General features: G+C 44.3%; 1 protein-coding gene across 6 annotated transcripts in view; it reads left to right on the top strand.

Annotated features, from left to right (window-relative positions):
- ERG (ETS transcription factor ERG) overlaps nt 1-20006 on the top strand; it is a 289046-nt gene that overhangs the window by 212333 nt on the left and 56707 nt on the right. For all 6 annotated transcript variants that reach the window (XM_010368712.2, XM_010368714.2, XM_030915556.1 and 3 more), the window contains one exon: nt 9917-10134. In XM_010368712.2, coding sequence (XP_010367014.1) covers nt 9917-10134 — 218 coding nt within the window. The remainder of the gene's footprint in view (nt 1-9916; nt 10135-20006) is intronic.

Raw genomic sequence — 20006 nt, 5'->3', positions numbered from 1 at the left:
ATGGGAAATTTTGGATTGAATGTTTGAAGGCATGAGAGAGACACCTGATGAAAATTAGCTGAAAGCAGAGACAGAGTTGTGGGCGGAGGCCAGGACATCTGCTGCCCCTATCTTGTGCTTGCCAGGGTTTTCCATTGTGCCAGAATTTTCTCATGAATAAAATTCCTGGAATTTTATGGAAAACAATGAATCCATGTGTCAGAGATTCACAGATGAGACACATTCCAGAGGCGTAGCATGCTGTATTTTTAGCCTTTGTGTGTTTTGAAAGGGCCAAGCATAAAACTGCCGAGTGTTCACGGAGCTCCTTCTGAAGAGGAGTGAGATGAGGCACCGTCCCTCCCCTGGTGTTCAGAGAAGGACCGCACCAATAGCAAAAACAGTGCAAGCAACTTGGCTACTCCTTAGCTTGGCCTTTGTGTTTCTCAAGCCCTGAATCACCTGAGTTTCAACCTGGGCTTGTATGTTTCAAAAATCAGGGGGGGCAGAAAGATGGTGTGAACTTCTTAGCCAGACTGCCATAAAAACACTTCCTCAGGGCCGGGCGCGGTGGCTCAAGCCTGTAATCCCAGCACTTTGGGAGGCCAAGACGGGCGGATCACGAGGTCAGGAGATCGAGACCATCCTGGCGAACACGGTGAAACCCCGTCTCTACTAAAAAAATACAAAAAACACAAAAAACTAGCCGGGCGTGGTGGCGGGCGCCTGTAGTCCCAGCTACTTGGGAGGCTGAGGCAGGAGAATGGCGTGAACCCGGGAGGCGGAGCTTGCAGTGAGCTGAGATCCGGCCACTGCACTCCAGCCTGGGCGACAGAGTGAGACTGCATCTCAAAAAAAAAAAAAACAAAAAAACAAAAAAACACACACTTCCTCATAGAAGTTTATGAAAACTTCAACGAGTTTTAGGGAAAGTTACCATAACGAGCATTATGAATTCCACATCCCAGAAGTAAAACCTTTTCTTCAGAAGTTTGAGGGCTATCAACTATCTGCCTTGTGCTATTCTAGGTTGAAAAAAAAAGAACATTATGTTACAAGACCCTGGTATATTCATTCATTTATGTCTTGTTGTGTAGAGAATACCAGCAGCACGCTGGGGAGCATACCAAAATTCATTCCTTCCTGTACAAAGCTTTGGGTTAATTGACATTAAACAAGCTAATGTCAAATTTGAATGGAAACCCCACAAAAAAACTGGACCAGGGACCAAAAAGGCAAAATCAAAGTGGCAGATGTGCTCTTGAAATAAAAGATGCTAGATCTCCCTTCATCTCTGTTAGGTAGATACATAGTTTGAAAATCCAGTACTTACAAAAAAGAAGTGATAATTTGCACATGAGACTGTGATTTTACTTGCATCTGGCTTGTTAGAATAGTGTGACTAGAGATGGGTGATTCTGATGGTGCACATGTGGAGGTCTGGAGTCAGTCACATCACCTTTCTGTCATGTGATGATAATTTAAATACAGTATTAAGATTTATGAAACCTGTTACACATACAAGCTTATTTGGCCCATTTAACTGTCCTGGGAGAGAACTGCTTGGCAGCTGGTTGCCATCAGTACCACCTTTATAGTTGAAGAAATTGAGAGTCCCAAAAGGATATTGCAGCACTTGTTGAAGTGAGCAGGCACCCAGCTCACCTGGGGAAGTTGTTTAAAAGCGGATTCTGATTCAGCAGGGCTGGAGACTCAGAATCTGCATTTCTGGCAAGCTCTCAGCTCACACTTGGGGCAGGAAAGGGTTAAAGGATTTACCCAGGTGATTCCCAGAGCAAGGGCAGAGCCCAGTTTGAAGCTCACATCTTCCATCTTCAGATCCCCATCCCTGGCTCCAGTGCTCTACCAGACGGTCTCCTACCCATTGGCATAGCTTCATGTTCATCTTCCACTGAGTGATTAAAAAAAAGGAAAGAAAAAGTTCTTTTTATCTCAAATGAATTATTTAAAACTAGATAAAAAAGAAGGAAAAGGGTTTTGATGAATATTCGTGAGTAATATATGATGACAGTGATTAGAGAAATAAAAACAAGTTTTGAGTGTCAAGAGTAGAACCAGCCCTCTTAGAAGGACCTAAGTGAATAGTGAGTGCATTTTTTGCACCCGTGTAAAACATACAAACAGGAGGTTTCCACAGATGTTTTTATACTTTTTGCTCATCTCCAAAGAAGGAAAGAAGCCTACTGGGAAGAAAAAGTGATTCTTCTTCTTCTTTTTTTTTTTGAGATGGAGTTTTGTTGCCCAGGCTGGAGTGCCATGGCGCGATGTCAGCTCACTGCAACCTCCCCGTCCCGGGTTCAAGCGATTCTCTTGCCTCAGCCTCCTGAGTAGCTGCAATAATGTACTCTTTGGTAATATGCAGACATATTGCCAATGGCAATTATTTTCCAAACTCCCTGGAACTCCTGGCCATTGGCTACACAACCCATTCATCTCACAAAACATGTCTCTTCATTTGGATGTAATAGAAGTTTGTGGACCCCATTTATAGCATTATGATGGGACTAAGATCATTATCTGTATTATCAGTAATATCACCTGATAACTTAGTCCTAGGGCTATTATGAACACCAACAAACATCTGAGGTTAAGAAATTATCTTATTTCTAGGAGCAGACATACAGAGGAGCCAGCCTTGAAAATGCTTATATTTTAATAAAGACGAGGCGAGGGGAGAAGTCTGTGGGCAAAAAGAATTGCTGGCACCACCCAGGCCTTCTCAGAGCCCTGAGAAACCCAGTGAGTCCAGAGCAGGGAAAATCGGCTGAAGGGCATGGAGGGGATGGATCCCCCGCTAAGTCTGTTCTGAAGGGATGTGCTGAGCGTAGCGTAGGGGAAAGCACCATGTAGGATAAGAGAGGAAGGAGCAGAGGTGAAACGGGAAGAAGCCAGGTTCTCTGTATCTTTTAGGCAACATTTGCCCTAGTGGATATGATTAAAGATAAAAAATGTCTGAAAGTCTTCTAAAGCATTCTATTAGTAAAGATAATAAGGATAAAGATTTTCATCTCTCCTTATTATCTTAATATGTATTTAGTAATATGTATACACACGTATGATGTATTTGTATATACATTATGTATTGTATATATGCATGTATTTGTATAGGCGTCTATTAGCATATATGCATACACTTATATATGCATTTATATATACGTATCTGTATATGTGTGTGTATGTATATATGTATTTGTGTATGTATGTATTGGCATGCACGCACACATGTATATGTGTACATATGTATGCATGTGTGTGTGTTTGTATATATGTATGTGCAAATGTATCTGGACACTAGTTCTGGGTCTCATTTTCTTAGCACTGAACGAGTGTTGTGAGTGGTGAAATTGTTTGACACTGAAGTGATACCAGATTGGAGAAATACTCTCTTTAGAAGGACTTCATTTGCCTACATACATTTTTCCTTTGAGGTTAATCCAAGAATTTTTTTTGTATTTTTGAAGGACTAAAATAGCAATGTGTTAAATTAGAAAAACGTGAACACGAAGCTAGATACTGCATTTAATATAAGATGTTAATGCTTCCTTCTCTGAAGAATTAAGAAAAAAAGAAAATCATATCAAGAAGGGGCAAAAATGATCACCCGCAGTTTGGCGAAGCTTCTTTCGCTTACCACGTTTGGCTTTTTTGTGTGTTGTAAATAAAAGACACTGGTCAGATGAAGATTCTTTTTAAATGAGATACTGGTGGCATCAGAATGGCAAAAGTGCACACATTTAGAATAAAACCTCCTGAAGGACTGCCGTATCTTTGTTGGGCTTATGGTGGGAGAGCAGAGCTTTTTCTAAGCGCATTGCCTGTTTTGTTTGTGTTGCTTTTTCCTCCTGCAAATACAATTAGATACTAGACCTTTTAGAAGCATCTACTGTATGTGTGCTGCCTTAAAGAGAAACTATAAACAATAGAGCCTGCGACAGCCTAATAAATAGTTTTCCAATATCCTTAGGTCTGCAGACATCCAGTAAAGGCCACCCAAAGTGGCACAGGCTCCAGCATATTTATAAATGGTTCTCCTACCTGTCCTAGTTTTCCTGCATAGTACTCATTAAGAGAAGGCAGGCATCCACCTGCAATGAACACATCCCAACACCTGGTGGTCATGTCTTTGTGTCTGAATAATCTGATTCGTCAAAGAAAAGAACAGGGTTGCGGATTTAAGCCATTGCAAAAGAAATGATTAACTGTATGCGGGGTCCATTGCTACACATCCCTAGGCTCATAGAAGAGAGTGGTATACCTAGAGAAGTCCTTACTGGTTTCCAACACTCTCCATTTACTGTCTAGATCCTTTGTTCCATCCTAGATCCAGGGATTCTGGACATTTATCCCTTCATCCTTCTTCTATCTCTTCCCTCTACCAGCCTTTCTCTCTCTGTCTCTATCTAGGTGTTTCTGTCTCTCATGGCAAGAGCAGGCACCAAAACACTCTACCGTGTGACTTTCCTTAATCCAACTTCTTCCTTCCAGCAACACCCAGGTAGTGGCCAGTGTACAGCCCTGGGGAATGATTCCATTCAGAGACACAAACCCTGTTTCTACCTCGTCCTCACTGTTGATGTTACTTCTCTAATCCCACTTTCTGATGGGTGGGCAAGAATCACAGCTGACCTTATAGGACAGTTGTAAGGATTAAATGATCATTTTTCATAAAATGTAAGACATCATTGGTTATAAAATGTCCCATTTTTTATCTGCCATCAGAGAAGAAGAAATGCTGCCTAATACCTAGGGTAGGCCTTTCATTTTCATATTTCAGAGTTGATAAAATGTGAAAAGTGGTGTATCTTATAATCAACAAAATTGAATTTAAGAGGATATTGCATGCAAAGTGCTTAACAAGGTAACCTGGTTTATTTGGTGGGTAAGCTATTTATGAAAGTGGTTAAAAGATATCTTATACATGGCAGTATAGGGAGTTAAGTGATGTACCAAATTCTGCTTGTTTATATGCAAGAGAAATTTAAGGAAGGGTTTTGTATTGGATTGAAATGAGATTAAAACTGACAGGAAAAGCAGGCTATTGATTTAAGATGATATTGGCTTCCTAAATGAATGATCTCCACACTGTATTGTGATAGCAGCAAGGACTTCTTTCAGATTGTTTTAGTTTTTATTTTATTTATTTATTTATTTTTGAGACGGAGTCTCACCCTGTCACCCTGCCTGGAGTGCAGTGGCGTGATCCCGGCTCACTGCAGCCTCCACTTCTCCAGTTCAAGCAGTTCTCCTGCCTCACCCTCCCGAATAGCTGGGACTACAGGCACCTGCCACCATGCCCGGCTAATTTTTTTTTTTGTATTTTTAGTAGAGACAGGGTTTTACCATGTTAGCCAGGATGGTCTCGATCTCCTGACCTCGTGATCCACCCACCTTGGCCTCTCAAAGTGCTTGGATTATGGCAGTGAGCCACCATGGCCCACCCAAGATTTTTTTTTTTAAAGCATGATCATGATCATAAAATTCTTGTTCCACTTAGTTGTTCCATTTGTTTTTCATAATTATAAAATAATTATCACATATAAGACTTGAAAACATTGAAGATGAATTTGATAATCCAATTCTCTGGAGGTCTAATTCTGGCCATCTTCCTAATTTTTGAAAACCATGAAAGGACCATTTCCCTGAATACCTTTGTTTACTCCAGATGTGAAATTCAGTTGACCATTCTTTAAGATTTTCTCAGTTTCAACACTTTGAGATTTTCAAGAGTTTAAGTGTGATGGATTCTCTGTATTAACAATGTAATATTTTTATGAGCTATAGGGATCATAAATTAGAATCAATTTGGGCCCTCATTTTCTAATACTTTGGTGGAGAAATATGCATCTTGCAAAATATTCATCTGTTATAGAAAGGCCTCAGGATTCCTGAAATATTTTGCTGAAAATGTCAGTATGCTTTCAACTTTGTTAGCTTTCTTTCTTAGTGTTTTAATCTAAGTATTTTGGATCCTTTTCTGTACTCTAGTTACTTGAAAATAAATGCATATTTTAGAGTTATAATATGAAATACAACCTGGTGGGACCTCCCCTCATTTCTGGAACTTATCCCATGACCAAAATCCAAAGGAATGGTCCTCATATGTTATTGGTATATTCTGTATTGAAATGAAATAATCAACACTGTAGTACTAACACAGCAGTACCTTTTGTTTGGGGGTAATTTGCTTAGAATTATGTGTTTCTCATAAGTTCTTTAAAAATGGCCTTGGTAGCCTGCCATTTGCCTGATGGGAATATCCCAACTTTCCTGGAGCTACAGAAAAAAAAACACCCCACACATTGGCAAACACCAATCTAAAGTTCAGGTCTTTTTATGGTAACATAGAAGTAGGCATATGAAATTATTATGCCACGTATCTGCCAGATTTTGATGTTTAAAATATTCTCTGTTACAAAGCCACCAAAGCAGATTCCAAGCCCTGTGGCTGGCCAGAGTTTCTGCAATAACAATCTATACATGCTAACTAAGGCAGCAGCCTACCCCCGCCGGCAGGTTAGGCAGGCAGGTAATTAGGTAGGTGAGATCTCCTAGCTATAAAGAGGAGGAGCCAGGCTGCAGGGAAGAAGGGACATGTCAGTCAAGGCCAGGAAGTCTCTCCTAGAGCTGGAGTTAAGGAACTCATGTGGTCCTGGTTAGCAGCTTGTGTTCAGCACTCTTTTTCTGGTTTTAATCCTACTGGGCTAGATCCTGTCTCCCCTTTGAAGTCACAGGGCTGCCAGGCAGGGAAGGTCCTATGCAGCAGCCTGTGTCCATTCAAGCTTTAACCAAAGGGATGATGAAACCTGCCAACAGCCAAGTCAAATGGGAGGATAAAGATGTGGCGGGGCTGTGGCTTGGTTTGCTTTCGAAGAACAGCACTTAACGTTAGTGACCACTCTTGTGGAAGTGGGTCTGTGAAAACTACCCTCAGCTGCTTCTTACTCCCCGAATGCATGTGTGAGAGAGGTTTTCTTTATTCATTTGTTTCCTTTTCCTGAGCTGTACTTCATTCTAGGTGTTCAACGGTCTTTGTTGAGTGAGAATCATTTGGGGGCATAGTTTGGGTTGCTGTGTCTTTTCAAAATGTGGAGAGTATTTCACCCCTTTTGAAATGTTTATCCTGAAGCTTCCTTATTTTCAAAGTTTTTCCCTTCTAATGAGCAAAAGCAACTGAGGGTTTGCTTGCAATATTCTGAATTATATTCCCTTTCTCATTTTTGTGCAATATTAACTGTGAGAAGAATTTTAAGATGCAAAGAAAGAAGGCGTGCCTCCCGTATCTCTAGCCTTTCTAAGGGATTTTTTCCTTCCTAAATCGATCTCAATTAACTTTGATTTCTTTCTTTAGAAAACCATGTGCTGAAATAATGCTTTGCCAGATGTGAGAATGGATTCCTTCCCCTGCAAACACACACTTAAGCTTCATTTGAGTTCTAATATTTTGGTATTTTTTTTCTTATTCAATCTTACGCTACATTTATGTAGCTGTTGGCTTTGTTTGCAAGAGTATCTTACTTTATCTTGGAGAGATACTAATACTTCAAAGTTATTGCTTGTTTGTTGTTGTTGCAGCTGTTTTCTTTTTAGTTTGTAATTTTAAATTTAGCCTGTTTCTTATATATATGGAACCTGTTTTTGCCAATTTCTGATATAAATCACACATTCGTTCATGTTTCTCATCATGGGTGAGCCAAAGCTAACATTACATAGTGTGTTATTCCCCTGCGAGCCTTGGTTGAGGCTCAGGCCCAGGAAGGAGAGAGGCAGCAGCCATCAGCTCTGTTTCCTGTTCTGAGCCTGTAAAACACACTACCCAGTGCCACCATGGGAAGGGAGTATCTGTTTTGCAAAAATTTTTTAAGAAGGTCTAATTTTTGTCTGACTTAGCATGACTACACTAAGTCTATGGTGCTGATTTTACTTTGAAACCCACATCTATGTGTTTAGACTCCTTGATTTGGCCACTCAATTGTGACTGGAAGAGAAAGCCATGAATTTCAGGTTCCCTAACATCTGGGATGCCGTTTCTGTACTGTCAACCTCTGTGTCACTGTCTCGTATTATTTTTGATTGTTGGTGAGTTTGATTTTGCTGTCTATTCAAGATGATTTTTTTCCCTCGTGCCTGATTCTGGTTCTTTGTCTGGCATAACTGACTTTTTGGTACATTTTGCATTACTCTTTGAACACCAGGCTTAGTCTTTCCCAGGGTGTCACAGAGCTGTAATTCTGCAGGTTCTAATGGAGTCCAGGAAAGGCACTTTTGCATATGCACAGTCACCTTACCACCACTTTAAGAGACAGAGGTTCGAGTTTCTTTTGATTCTTCCTCCTTGCTGATTCTTAGTGCAGTGCGTCTAGCAAAGAATTTTGTGCGCTTGGGAAGCTAAGGAAAATACTTGGTCCTGGGACAGGTGGAGGATCGAGCAACAGAGTAGATGTGGGGTTGGGGTAATTGTTTCCTAAAGATTCTGATCCTTCTGGGTGGGGAGGGAGCTCTCCATCTCAGAAGGGCTGCTTCTAGGATGCGATCACTGATGGGAAGCACCTTATTTATTTAAAGGCCAATTCAAAGAAGGGGAAGAGAGTACTAATTTAAACACATGTCCCAAATGAAAAAAACATGTCACAAAGGGCATCATAGGGCTGTGGGGGCAAGGAGAAGGCAGGCGGTAATTCACAAGTCATTCCCGTCACTAATCCCCTAGTTGATCATGGCCAGCTCATTCAAGATTAGCTCTGGACCTTTCTGGGTTTCAGATTTCTCATTTGGAGATGAGAAGTTTGGACTGGAAGGGTCTGCAAAGCCCACACTCCCCTGCTTCCCTTGCTCTGGCCCCAAAGTTCTTTTTTCTTTTTTTTTTTAAATAAAAATGTGTGGCCCAACGAGCCTTTGCTTCTCATTAGTTGATGTCAACACTGAAGATGCCAAAAGACTAATATAAAAATGAAAGTTCATATGGATTTTTTTTTGTCTGTTATAAGAACCAAAATGGGATTGTATCACAGCAGCTCTGTGTGATTGCAGCAGAAGGCACATTTAAGTAGTTGAAATTTCCCAAACTTGCCATTGCTCATTGACTGTAGAATATAAACATAGCCATTGGCTAACCACTTGTTTGACTTAAAACCATAAACAATGATTGATCCAACAATGACAAATGGCTATTTTCTTCTCACCAAATCATGCAAAAGAGCGAAGATATTAATCGAAAGTAAGGGGAAAAAAGAGCTTGTCAGTGATCCAGATATTTTAAACATCATGGTGTTTGGAAGCATCTGGATACTTCACAGCTTTTTTTTTTTTTTTTTGGTTCATTTATCATCCAGATGTTCACCATCATGGAATCACCACTTGAAACTCTACTTCGGCTAATAACTTAGAGTGGAAACGTTTGTATCTTTGGTTGGTTGCCCTTTAGTGCTCCATTGATCCCTCTGTCTTCCTCTAAGTCCCTCTTCCACAGAATCCCCGGGAATGTGGCAATTTTGCCAGATGCTTAGGTGTTGGCCTTCAGATTTCTTTTTTTAATCTTCATGACCGCTCTGTACCCTGTCTGCTTGAATTATAGATTGCATTTGTCAAATAATGACACATGCAATTGGGTGTCTTCTAAGACCTTTGAAATTCAACTTCCTTAAGTTGAGATTAAAGTGGATATTCTGCTGTCCTGCCCGCAGTCAAGCCTGGGATGCTTCGAGACCTGCATAAAAGTTTTTCTGGGCTGGCATTTCTAACTCTTACTGTTTGGAGGAAAGAAAAACAAGCTACTTTTTTCTTCTGAAAGGTAGAAATGGAGACTGTAAAAACTATCTAAAATGTGGTCCCAGTTAGAAAGGACTCTGAAATCAACAACTTTTTGAAACGTGACTGTCTGTTAGAGTGTCTTGAATTACGTGTTTCTTTGGGCATTCAGGAAGCCTTATCGGTTGTGAGTGAGGACCAGTCGTTGTTTGAGTGTGCCTACGGAACACCACATCTGGCTAAGACGGAGATGACCGCATCCTCCTCCAGCGACTATGGACAGACTTCCAAGATGAGCCCACGCGTCCCTCAGCAGGACTGGCTGTCTCAACCCCCAGCCAGGGTCACCATCAAAATGGAATGTAACCCTAGCCAGGTGAATGGCTCAAGGTAAGGAGACTTCCGCCCCTTTCTCTCCCCGACCTCCCATTTTCCTATCCTTTAGAAAGACAAAGTGGAAGTGAGTCATGCTTCTCCAAAGATTGACTTAGAAAACAAGGCCACTGTGTCTGTAGTCTCAGCTACTCGGGAGCCTGAGGCAGGAGGATCGCTTGAATCCAGGAGGCAGAGGTTGCAGTGAGCCGGGATCATGCCACTGCATTCCAGCCTGGGTGACAGAGCAAGACTCTGGCTAACAAAAAAAAAAAAAAAAGAAAAGAAAAAAAAAGGAAGAAGAAAGAAAGAGAGGCCATTGAACGGTGGTGACGTTGGGCAGCACTGGGAAAATGTGTTCTCCAGTGGTTTGTGTAGAGGATGGAGTTTGTAAAATCAGTAGTATATTTACCAAGAACTCTCTTTGAAGATGTGTTCAATTCTGTTTCCCAGGCACGAGGGCTCTGTGGGAGGGGAGCCTTGCCCACATATGGTGGAAGTCATCTGAGGTTTGATTGCCTGTAAAATAATGCTGTCTTGTGTTTTCACAAAGGGAGAGTGTCAGCTAGTGGCCAGGCGGTACAGTGTATGTCCAAGCCATTTGAATTTGCTAGTGGATCTCCATTATCTGCCCTCCACCCTCACCCCACCCTCCGATCCCTGCGGTACTCTTCTCTTAATGCCTGCTGTTTTATTTTCTCCTCTTAGCTTACACGTAAAGCCCGCTCCGGTGTCTCCCGTAATTATTAGCTTCCCTGAGTTTGTCATGAACATGCGACTGTCATGTAAAATGTATTACCAAATGCAGAACTGTCCCTGGCCCTCAAAAAGCATTGAATTATGTGTAGTTTTGAAAAGTAAAATTAATTTAAATTATTATCTAATACCGCATATGTATTCAGGAAAAAGAATATCAAATCTTAGGATAAAGAACAGATTATTTCTTTTAAATGTTGCATAATCTACCATCCAGTCATAAGAACAGCTCACATTTTCAGACACTTTACTGTGTACAAAGCTCTTTTATATCCAATAGCCCCTCAGGCCTCCAAGCAGCCCCTGATGGAGCACACTTGACCCTATTTGATGGATGAAGAAACCTGTGATCAGGCATTTCCAGTCTGACCCCAAATCACCACTTAAATGGAATCAGAATTTGGATTTAAACCAGGAGCGTTTGACTCCACACCCTGAGCATTTTCCACTTGGTTGAAGCTGTAATGGGGCCTTTTTGTTACATACATGTTTGAACGCTAAAAAGGTTTATTATAAGTGTCATAGTTTATAAGTCTGGAAACGGTTGCGTCAATTCCTAGTGTGGTGTTAATGAAGGTGCCAAGTCACAGTGTCCTAGAGGGAATGTCAACAGCAAGGCTGGACGTGCCAGATGGGGAGATGGGAGATGCCAGAACGCTCCTGCACTCCGAGAAGTCAGTTCACGTCTGTGCATCTAGCTTCCTGAAAGGGCACTGGCTCTGATGCTAAATATTGCCACCACACTGGTCCTTTAAGTGGAGCTCAAGGCAGGCCCATCTTGGATCTCATCAAGAGATTCCTTCCAGGAGTTATGGAAGGACATGGGTAGAAAATGCAGTGATGGGTTCAGGGCACCAAAGTTGTGAGAAGTTAATGATTACATCTAAATATTTTTTACCCATAAATCCTATACATTTGATACAGTGTTCCTGCTGATCATTAACTGTATATATTTCTGAAACACAGAAGAATGCAGGGTAGTCATGTTCTAAAGAATGCAGCAGTGTTTATGCAGGAGATCAGTTGGTGGAACACAGCCTGGGAGCACTGAATGAATTCTGTTTTGGGTGGAGTCATATGATCCCATATACGCCAGCGTGATCACAGCAGAGACACTAAGACTGGGACATATTTCTAAAGCTTTTCTTCTGCCGAGGCTAATTTCTACCTGTGGGCAATTCACCTGCAGGGAGGTGGGGGATGTTGGAAAGGGGAGAGAGAGGAAGGAAACACCTCAGACAAAGGGGCATTGAGATGATTTCTGATGGACAACAGGCAGAGTGAGCCATGTCCTGGCCCTTGTTTGAGAGTCTGGCCTGGGGCCAGTCTGGATTCAGCAAGCCTCCAAAGGGAGACTGAGTGAGGAGGCGAGAACAGTGCTCCAGAAATGAAAGTTTCTGCTGTTCTCACTGTTTTATTCCCGAATTTAAAATAAAATAAGCATTCTGTTTGTGGGAGAAGTGCAAACACGGTTTTCCTTAGCGTGGGTCTGTGATTCCCCTTGGTAGCTGCTGTCTCCTCTCCCGCCTGGCCAGGTATGGGGCTGCTTTTCCAGCCTATGTTGTGACCCCAGGGTGCAGGTTGGGAGTTTGGGGCAACCCTGAGCCACAGGCAAGGGGCTTCAGTCCGTAAGAAAGACACCAGGGTATTTCCCCCAGGGCCCTCAGTGCAGCAGACTGGGGAAAGCTCCTGGGTGGTTATTCTGTCAGCCAAGTGAAAGGCTGGTGCTGCGCTGAGGGTCTCTTTCTGGGAAATCTTTTTCAGGGAAACTGGACATTTTCTTTTTTTTTTTCTTTTGGTTGGAGTTTTGCTCTTTTTTACCCAGGTTGGAGGGAAGTGGCACGATCTCGGCTCACTGCAACCTCCACCCGCCGGGTTCAAGCGACTCCCCTGCCTCAGCTTCCTGAGTAGCTGTGATTACAGGCATGCACCACCATGCCTGGCTGAATTTTGTATTTTTAGTACAGACAGGGTTTCACCATGTTGGCCAGGCTGGTCTCGAACTCGATCCACCCACCTTGGCCTCTCAGATTGCTGGGATTACAGTTGTGAGCCACCGCACCTGGTCTGGACATTTTCTTTCAAGGAAACGATGGGAACTTTAAGAGCTTCCTCTCTCAGGGCTCACAGACTTCTCATTGCTCCTGTCATAAACTTTCAATGCTGTTCCAGCTCTTGAAGCATCGGTGATGTGTTTTGGTGCATGAATACTGAGTGAAGACCATCATGTCATCCTCTTCATCCTCCGGGTCCTCTGGTGGATTCGCAGCGATGTGGGTTTGGCAGGTGCTGTTCATGAAGAGAACAAGGTGGACCCCATCTGCCTTCAGTCCAGGCCTATGTGCCTCCTTTGAGGAAAAGGGCAGCTGGGTTGAAATAGGCAGGGGAGGAACACTGGCTGCAGAGGCCGCCTTAGCTTTGAGGCATCTGGCCGTGTACAGATGTCAACCAGTCACCAAGTGTCATCGTCCCCCACCCCCAAGGATGTTCCAGGGGGAGGGAGAGGAGTGGCTGACACTAATCCTCTTTGTAGAAGAGAAAGATACAGAGCTCATGCCCGTCTCCCCCAGAGCTCAGTGTGTCCGCTGGCATTGTGTCTGGGTGCTAGCCTGGTGTATCAGTTGGGATTCTCTAGAGAAATAGAACCTATAGGATATTTTAATATTTTAAGATATTTATTGGAAGGAATTGACTAATGCAGTTGTGGGAGTGGGCAGGTCTGAGATCTGCAGGGGAGGCTGGCAGGCTGGAAACTAGGCAGGATTTCTGTGTTACGGTCTTGAGGCAGAATTTCTTCTTCTCTGGAAACCGCAGGCTTTGTTCTTAAGGCCTTCAACTGATAGATGAGGCCCACTCACATCATCCAACATAATCTCCTTTAGTCAAGTTCAACTGACTGAGTTACCTGCGCAAAATGCCTTCCCAGTACCACCCCAGTTAGCGTTTGATTAAGTCACCGGGTGCTACAGCCTGGCCAAGTTGACCCAGGACACCGACCCCCACACCTGGCTTCCAGGGATGCTGCACTGATCAGTGACTGGTGGCCCATTGTACTTTTTAGATCTCCAAACCAGTGTGCTCTGGGGGCTCAGTTCACTGCTACTGCTGGAACTCAGCCTGGCTGGTGGCGTGTCAGGTCAGAGGTTCCCTAGGGGACTGCTCAAGCTCAGTGACCTGAAAGAGCTGAAACGTAAGTGGTGAGTCAGTGTCCTGCTATGAAGAATCCAACGGGCTTCCTGAAAGGGACTGGGGGAAAAGAAAGCTGAAAGGTTGTCAGTGGAGCTAAGACTCATCTCAGCCAGAGGTTGGAGGCAGCCTTGGGGCAGACAAAGGGCTGCCTGGGATCCAATCCACAGGCTTTGCTGACTCACTGTGGTTTGTTGTTGTTGTTGTGGTTGTTTTGAGACAGAGTTTTGCTCTTGTCACCCAGGCTGGAATGCAATGGCACGATCTCGGCTCACTGCACCCTCTGCCTCCCTAGTTCAAGTGATTCTCCCGCCTCAGCCTCCCGAGTGGCTAGTTTTCATATTTTTAGCAGAGATAGGGTTTCACCATGTTGTCCAGCCTGGTCTCGAACTCCTTACCTCAGGCGATCCACCCACCTCAGCCTCCCAAAATGCTGGGATTACAAGCGTGAGCCGCATGCCCGGCCTTACTATGGGCTCTTTACGAATGTCAGGCGCAGCTCCATAAAAAGGAACATGGGCGTGATTCACTCTGCTTTATTTTGGACACCGTGAACCAGCACTGGGCTGTGTTAGCCTAGCTTGAGGGGCCGGGGCAGAGGTAGGGTTCATGGAGACACAGATTCTGCCATGGAGGGGTTCACAGCAGAGATGCTGCAGAGCTGTGTGTGGCCCCCCGACTCCGGAGGAGCCCCGCTGGGAATGCAGCTCCTGAGCGCTCCACTGCCTGCACCCGCATCCTTCCAGACTCCGAAGCCCCAGGCCAGCTGTGCCAGGGAGTTAGCCCATCTCCTGGCCCCTGGCCTCTGGCCCAGTAGCTTCTTCTAATTGTCCCTCCTCTTAGCTTATGCATAATGGGCTTTCCTGTAGTGCACGTGCCTCTTGAAGTCAAGTCCAAGGGGAAGTTATGTAAGTCAAATATTACTCTTTGGCTAGAACTTGTGGGCTGTTACCTTTGTGGCCCCTGACTATCTTCCAAACACCTCCATGGGAGAAGTCCACTCTCTGCCCATAGGTCTTGCAAGAACATGGCCCACTTCCTTCTGCATAGAATATCCAGCTTGGGAATGATGTCCTCTGTCCATCCCTATCCATCCAGTACCCACGGAGAAAAAGGCCATGTGCTTTGAGAGGAAGGACTTAGTTCCCAACCAAATAATGGAATTCTACAAAACCTCAGCCCTAACGTGCTTACAAGCTCCTGAAATGAAATACAAGTGGTGAAATGAGATCTGTTGCCATTATAACAGAGCTTCTGTAAAACATAATAAAAGAAAAACAGGAGAGAAAGGAACCACTGCTTTGCGAGCCAACTGGGACGTCCTTGTGGGTTTGGCTTGGCCACTGCCAGATCAAACGGCAGAATTCTTGCAGACACTAATCTCATTGCACGTTGTGTAGACACAGGACATCATTTCTCAGCTTCGGTGGTCCACAGCCACGCTCTCCCTTTCTTCACTCTAGCCTCACGCACCAGAAAGCCACAATGGAGAACTGTCAGTGTGCAGCCAAACTAAAACCAGCTGTTTTCCTGTGCCATCCACACCAAGGGCCCAGCTGGGAGTATCGGTGCCTGCTCAGCCTCTTGTGAGCTCCCTACCAATGCCCTGAATTCACTGTGAGATCCCTAAAGCTCAAGTCGTGATAGACTGGCAGGGTAAGCCAAGAGGTAACACCTGCTCACTCATGGTCCACAAGCAAACTCTCTTCACGTGAGCAGGCTGGCAGGCCTGTGCAAAGCAGGCTGCTTTTCCTCTATCTCAGCATCCCCAGCTCAGGCCAGCCAGATCACAGGCAGCTTACGCTAAGCGGCACCTTCCCTTTTCCACGGGCGATGGTGATTTTGTGAGGCCCACCTGGAGGCTCACTGCAGGTGGAACTCAGTGAAATTATGTGCCGTGCTGTGAGTCCTGCCTCAGCCCAGTCTGCAGGCCACCTGGAGCCATTGCCATGTTCGATTCTGTTGAGTGAAGGTTCCCCTGGTGTGGTGGTTCTCAACGTGGGCTCCGGGACCAGCAGCATCACCTCCCCCTGGGAGCTTGTTTGAGACGCGGCTTCTCAGGTCCTGCCCTAGAATCCAAGAGCCTTGGGTGGCAGTCCAGCACTCTGTGTTTGAAGGAGCCCTCTACAGGATTCCGCTGCCTGGTAGTCTGAGGACCACGGCTCTGTTGCATGATTCAAGGAGATGAAAAATGAGAACGCCTAGCATCTGGGTGAAGGTGGCCCACCCAGCGAATGATCTGGGAGAATCCACGTGGAGGTGAGGTTGTTCCCCAGAAGTCCTTGCCTGAGTTGAGAAATACCTCCTTCCCTCCCACTACATTGGTGCTTTGCCCAGCTGGGCCTGTGCAGTGAGAGACGATGCTATCTGGGCCTTGCCTCTCTCTGGGATGGAGATTCATTGTGTGCCATGAATAATTCCAGCCTTGGGTCAGATAGCAAGATGCTTTATAGATGTTATTTAAAAAACATGCCACTTGTAGTGTGATGGAGATGAGAAAAAGTAGGAATTACCTGCTGGGTCTGTCTGGGTCTTAGACATACTGTTTATGCATGCAGTCATTCATTCATTCAACGAATTATTTATTGAGCACCTACTATGTGCAGTCACTTTTCTAGGCACTTGGGATAGAGTAATAAAATATACAAAAACATTTTGCCTCACTAAGTTCGCTTTCTAGCAGTGAAGATGGTCATGACATCAGATCACTTATGAAAACACACAGCAGGTTAGATCGTGGTCAATGCTAAGGAGAAAAATAAAGCTTGATGGGATGGCAGCAATAAAGAAGGTGGCTGGAGAAGATCACAAAAAAGCGATGTTTGAGTAAAGCTGCAAAGGCAGTGAAGGAGAAGGCCTGTGATTAAACAGCAGAAAAGATTCCAAGACGAGGGAATACTAAATGCAAAGGCCCTGAGGTCAGCTTGAGGTGTTCAAGGACAACAAGGAGGCCATCGTGGCTGCTGTTTAGTGTCCAAGAAGAAGAGTAATAGATGATGAGTTTGGAGAGGCTGTGGGGCCATTGCCGGACTTGGACTTTCACTTTCAGGCGAGCTCAGAAACCGTTAGGGGACTTTAGGCAAAGGAGGGATATAGTGTTACTTAGATTTTGCAGGGCCTCTCTGACTCCTGTGTTGAAGCCTTCCTGTGAAAATCTGGGTGTGGGATGGGAGAAGTCTGCATGAGGGTGGGAGAGGCAGTCGCATCCTGGGTATAATTGGAAGGTGGAATTAACATGCTTTGCTGATGGGTTGGACATACGGCGTGAGGAAAAGAGGAAGCGAGGATGGGCCAAGGCTCGGAGAATGTACCCCAAACGAAGTAGAGACAAACCATAGCTAGGAATACTCATGAACATAGAGGCCCCTTTTAAGCATCACCCCAGACACTGGGGACAGGAACTTCCCTCTAATAAACACCAGGTAAAACAAGAGGCTCTTGCCTCCTTGCCTAAGCTCAGCGGATCTTAATTCATTAGCCCAGTGGTTCTCAACCAGCGTGATGTTGCCCCCAGAGGCATTTGCCAATGCTCATATTTTTGCTGGTCACAGCTGGGAGGTGTTACTGGTATCTGGTGGTCGGGGACATCCTGCAGTACTCAGGGCAGCACCCCTGCCAGCCCCTACCCCAACCTGTCCAAAGAGTGATCTGGCTCCAAGTGGCAATAGTGTTGAAGTTGACAAATGCTGCACGAAACCAACATTTATTTGGTGTTTAATCTGCATCATGTACTGTGTTAGCTTCAATGGAGATGGATTAAGAGTTAAGCAAAGCTGGCCGGGTGCAGGTGGCTCACACTTGTAATCCCAGCCCTTTGGGAGGCTGAGGTGGGCAGAACACTTGAGGTCAGGAGTTCGAGACCAGCCTGGCCAAGATGGTGAAACCCCATCTCTACAAAAAATACAAAAATTAGCTGGGCATGGTGGCAGGCGCCTGTAGTCCCAGCTACTCAGGAGGCTGAGACAGGAGGATCACTTGAACTTGGGAGGCAGAGGTTGCAATGAGCTGAGATCATGGCACTGCACTCTAGCCTGGGTGACAGAACAAGACTCTGTCTAAAAAAAAAAAAAAAAAAAAAAAAAAAAGAGAGAGCAAGAGAGAGAGAGAGAGAGAAAGAAAAAAAGAAACTAAGAGAAGCTCATGGTCTACCAAAGGTGAAAAAGATTCTGTGAGATCGTGAGACACATTCAGTACAGAGTGATGTTCAGGGCCCAGCAATAACAGGGATGAGGGTGCAATCAACTCTACCTGGGCGGGAGAGAAAGAGCCTGACAAGGATAATATTAACCCATATTTTTACAACACACATGATTTATTAATAGATTTTGGTATACAACATATTGTCCAGTTTTCTCAAACATCTAGGAGATGACATTACTATGATTATTCCCATTTACAGATGACCACTGAGTTTCCAAAAGTTTTCGTCACTTGCTCAAGAGAAAGTTGAAAGTGAAAGTAAAAGTTGGCCATTTGGCCACAGGCCTGGACTCTTCTTCACTCCCTCAGGGCTTTGTAGAAGAAGCTGAACTTCTATCCTGCATTGACAGGGATAGCAAGCTTCACTCCACATGTCAGACAAGCAGTGACAAGAAGCATCAGATCCAAGGGCCAACTGCATTTGGATTTTTTGTATATATTACACATTTTAAAAATATTTACTGCCATCTTATTTTATCACATCAGGTCAGTTCACCTGCACTCACCTTTACATTAACCTCACCAGGTGTCTCCAAACAAAATCACATTTTAAAAATAGTAGGTGGGTCAAGAGTTCGAGACCAGCCTGGCCAACATGGTGAAACCCCACCTCTACTAAAAATATATATATTTAAAAAATTAGCCAGATGCTTATAACCCCAGCTACCTGTGAGGCTGAGACAAGAGGATCGCTTGAACCCAGTGGGGACAGAGGTTGCAGTGAGCTGAGATCGTGCCATTGCACTCCAGCCTGGGCAACAAGAGCAAAACTCTATCTCAAAAAAAAAAAAAAAAAAAAAAAAAAAACCATCCTGGCTAACACGATAAAACCCCATCTCTACTAAACATACAAAAGAACTAGCCGGGCGTAGTGGTGGGTGCCTGTAGTCCCAGCTACTTGGGAGGCTGAGGCAGGAGAATGGCGTGAACCCGGGAGGCGGAGCTTGCAGTGACCCGAGATCACGCCACTGCACTCCAGCCTGGGCGACTGAGCAAGACTCCGTCTCAAAAAAGAGAAAAAAAAAAAAGAAAAAGAAAAATTGTTTTGGTTAACCAGGATTCACCTGGCCTGTTATAAAAATAAAAACCTGAAGCACCATATTGGCTATTGGGCTCAATCGACTTTCTTCTCTGAAAAAGGAGCCTTTCAGACAAATTAAAAGACATGCGCAAGATAGAAAAGACGTCACATCTGATCTTTGTCATGTAACTACTTGTAGAGATCTTATGCTACAGAACATTTTATGTTCAAATGATGAATCCCAAAATGGTGCATTTCCCTCCAGTTTTCAAGATCTAAAAGCAACACAGTCTTGCTGACATTCGTTTTTGGCTGTAAAGAGAAATATAAACTTAAATAATGAAATTTTCTCAGGGAAACATCAAGCCCCTTTAAGGGGACAAAGAACTAACTGTTGGTGAGCTGGTGGTGACTTTTTAATTAATTTTGTCTTCAACTGCTTCAGAGAAGGGGGAAGGCACAGGACTGTTGGGAAGAGGCTGAAATTCCAGGTGTAAGAGAGAATATTTAGTAAGGGTAAAAATAACACACAGCTGTGAAGACAAACATCTATGGTTTCAGTTTGAGCCCGGAGTTCTACATGAATCACTGCTGAGCTCCACCCGCTGCTCCAGCCATGGGGTCTGAAACAGCTTTTCCACTGCCTCTGATTCAGAAATAAAACAGACCCACAAATTACCCTGCAGCGCTCCAGACAATCCCTTCCTTGTCTGGGGTCCTAAAAATA

This window comes from Rhinopithecus roxellana, chromosome 13 (assembly GCF_007565055.1).
Source record: "Rhinopithecus roxellana isolate Shanxi Qingling chromosome 13, ASM756505v1, whole genome shotgun sequence".
In the NCBI taxonomy this organism is placed as follows: domain Eukaryota; kingdom Metazoa; phylum Chordata; class Mammalia; order Primates; family Cercopithecidae; genus Rhinopithecus; species Rhinopithecus roxellana.
This window is presented reverse-complemented; position numbering and strand designations above follow the sequence as displayed.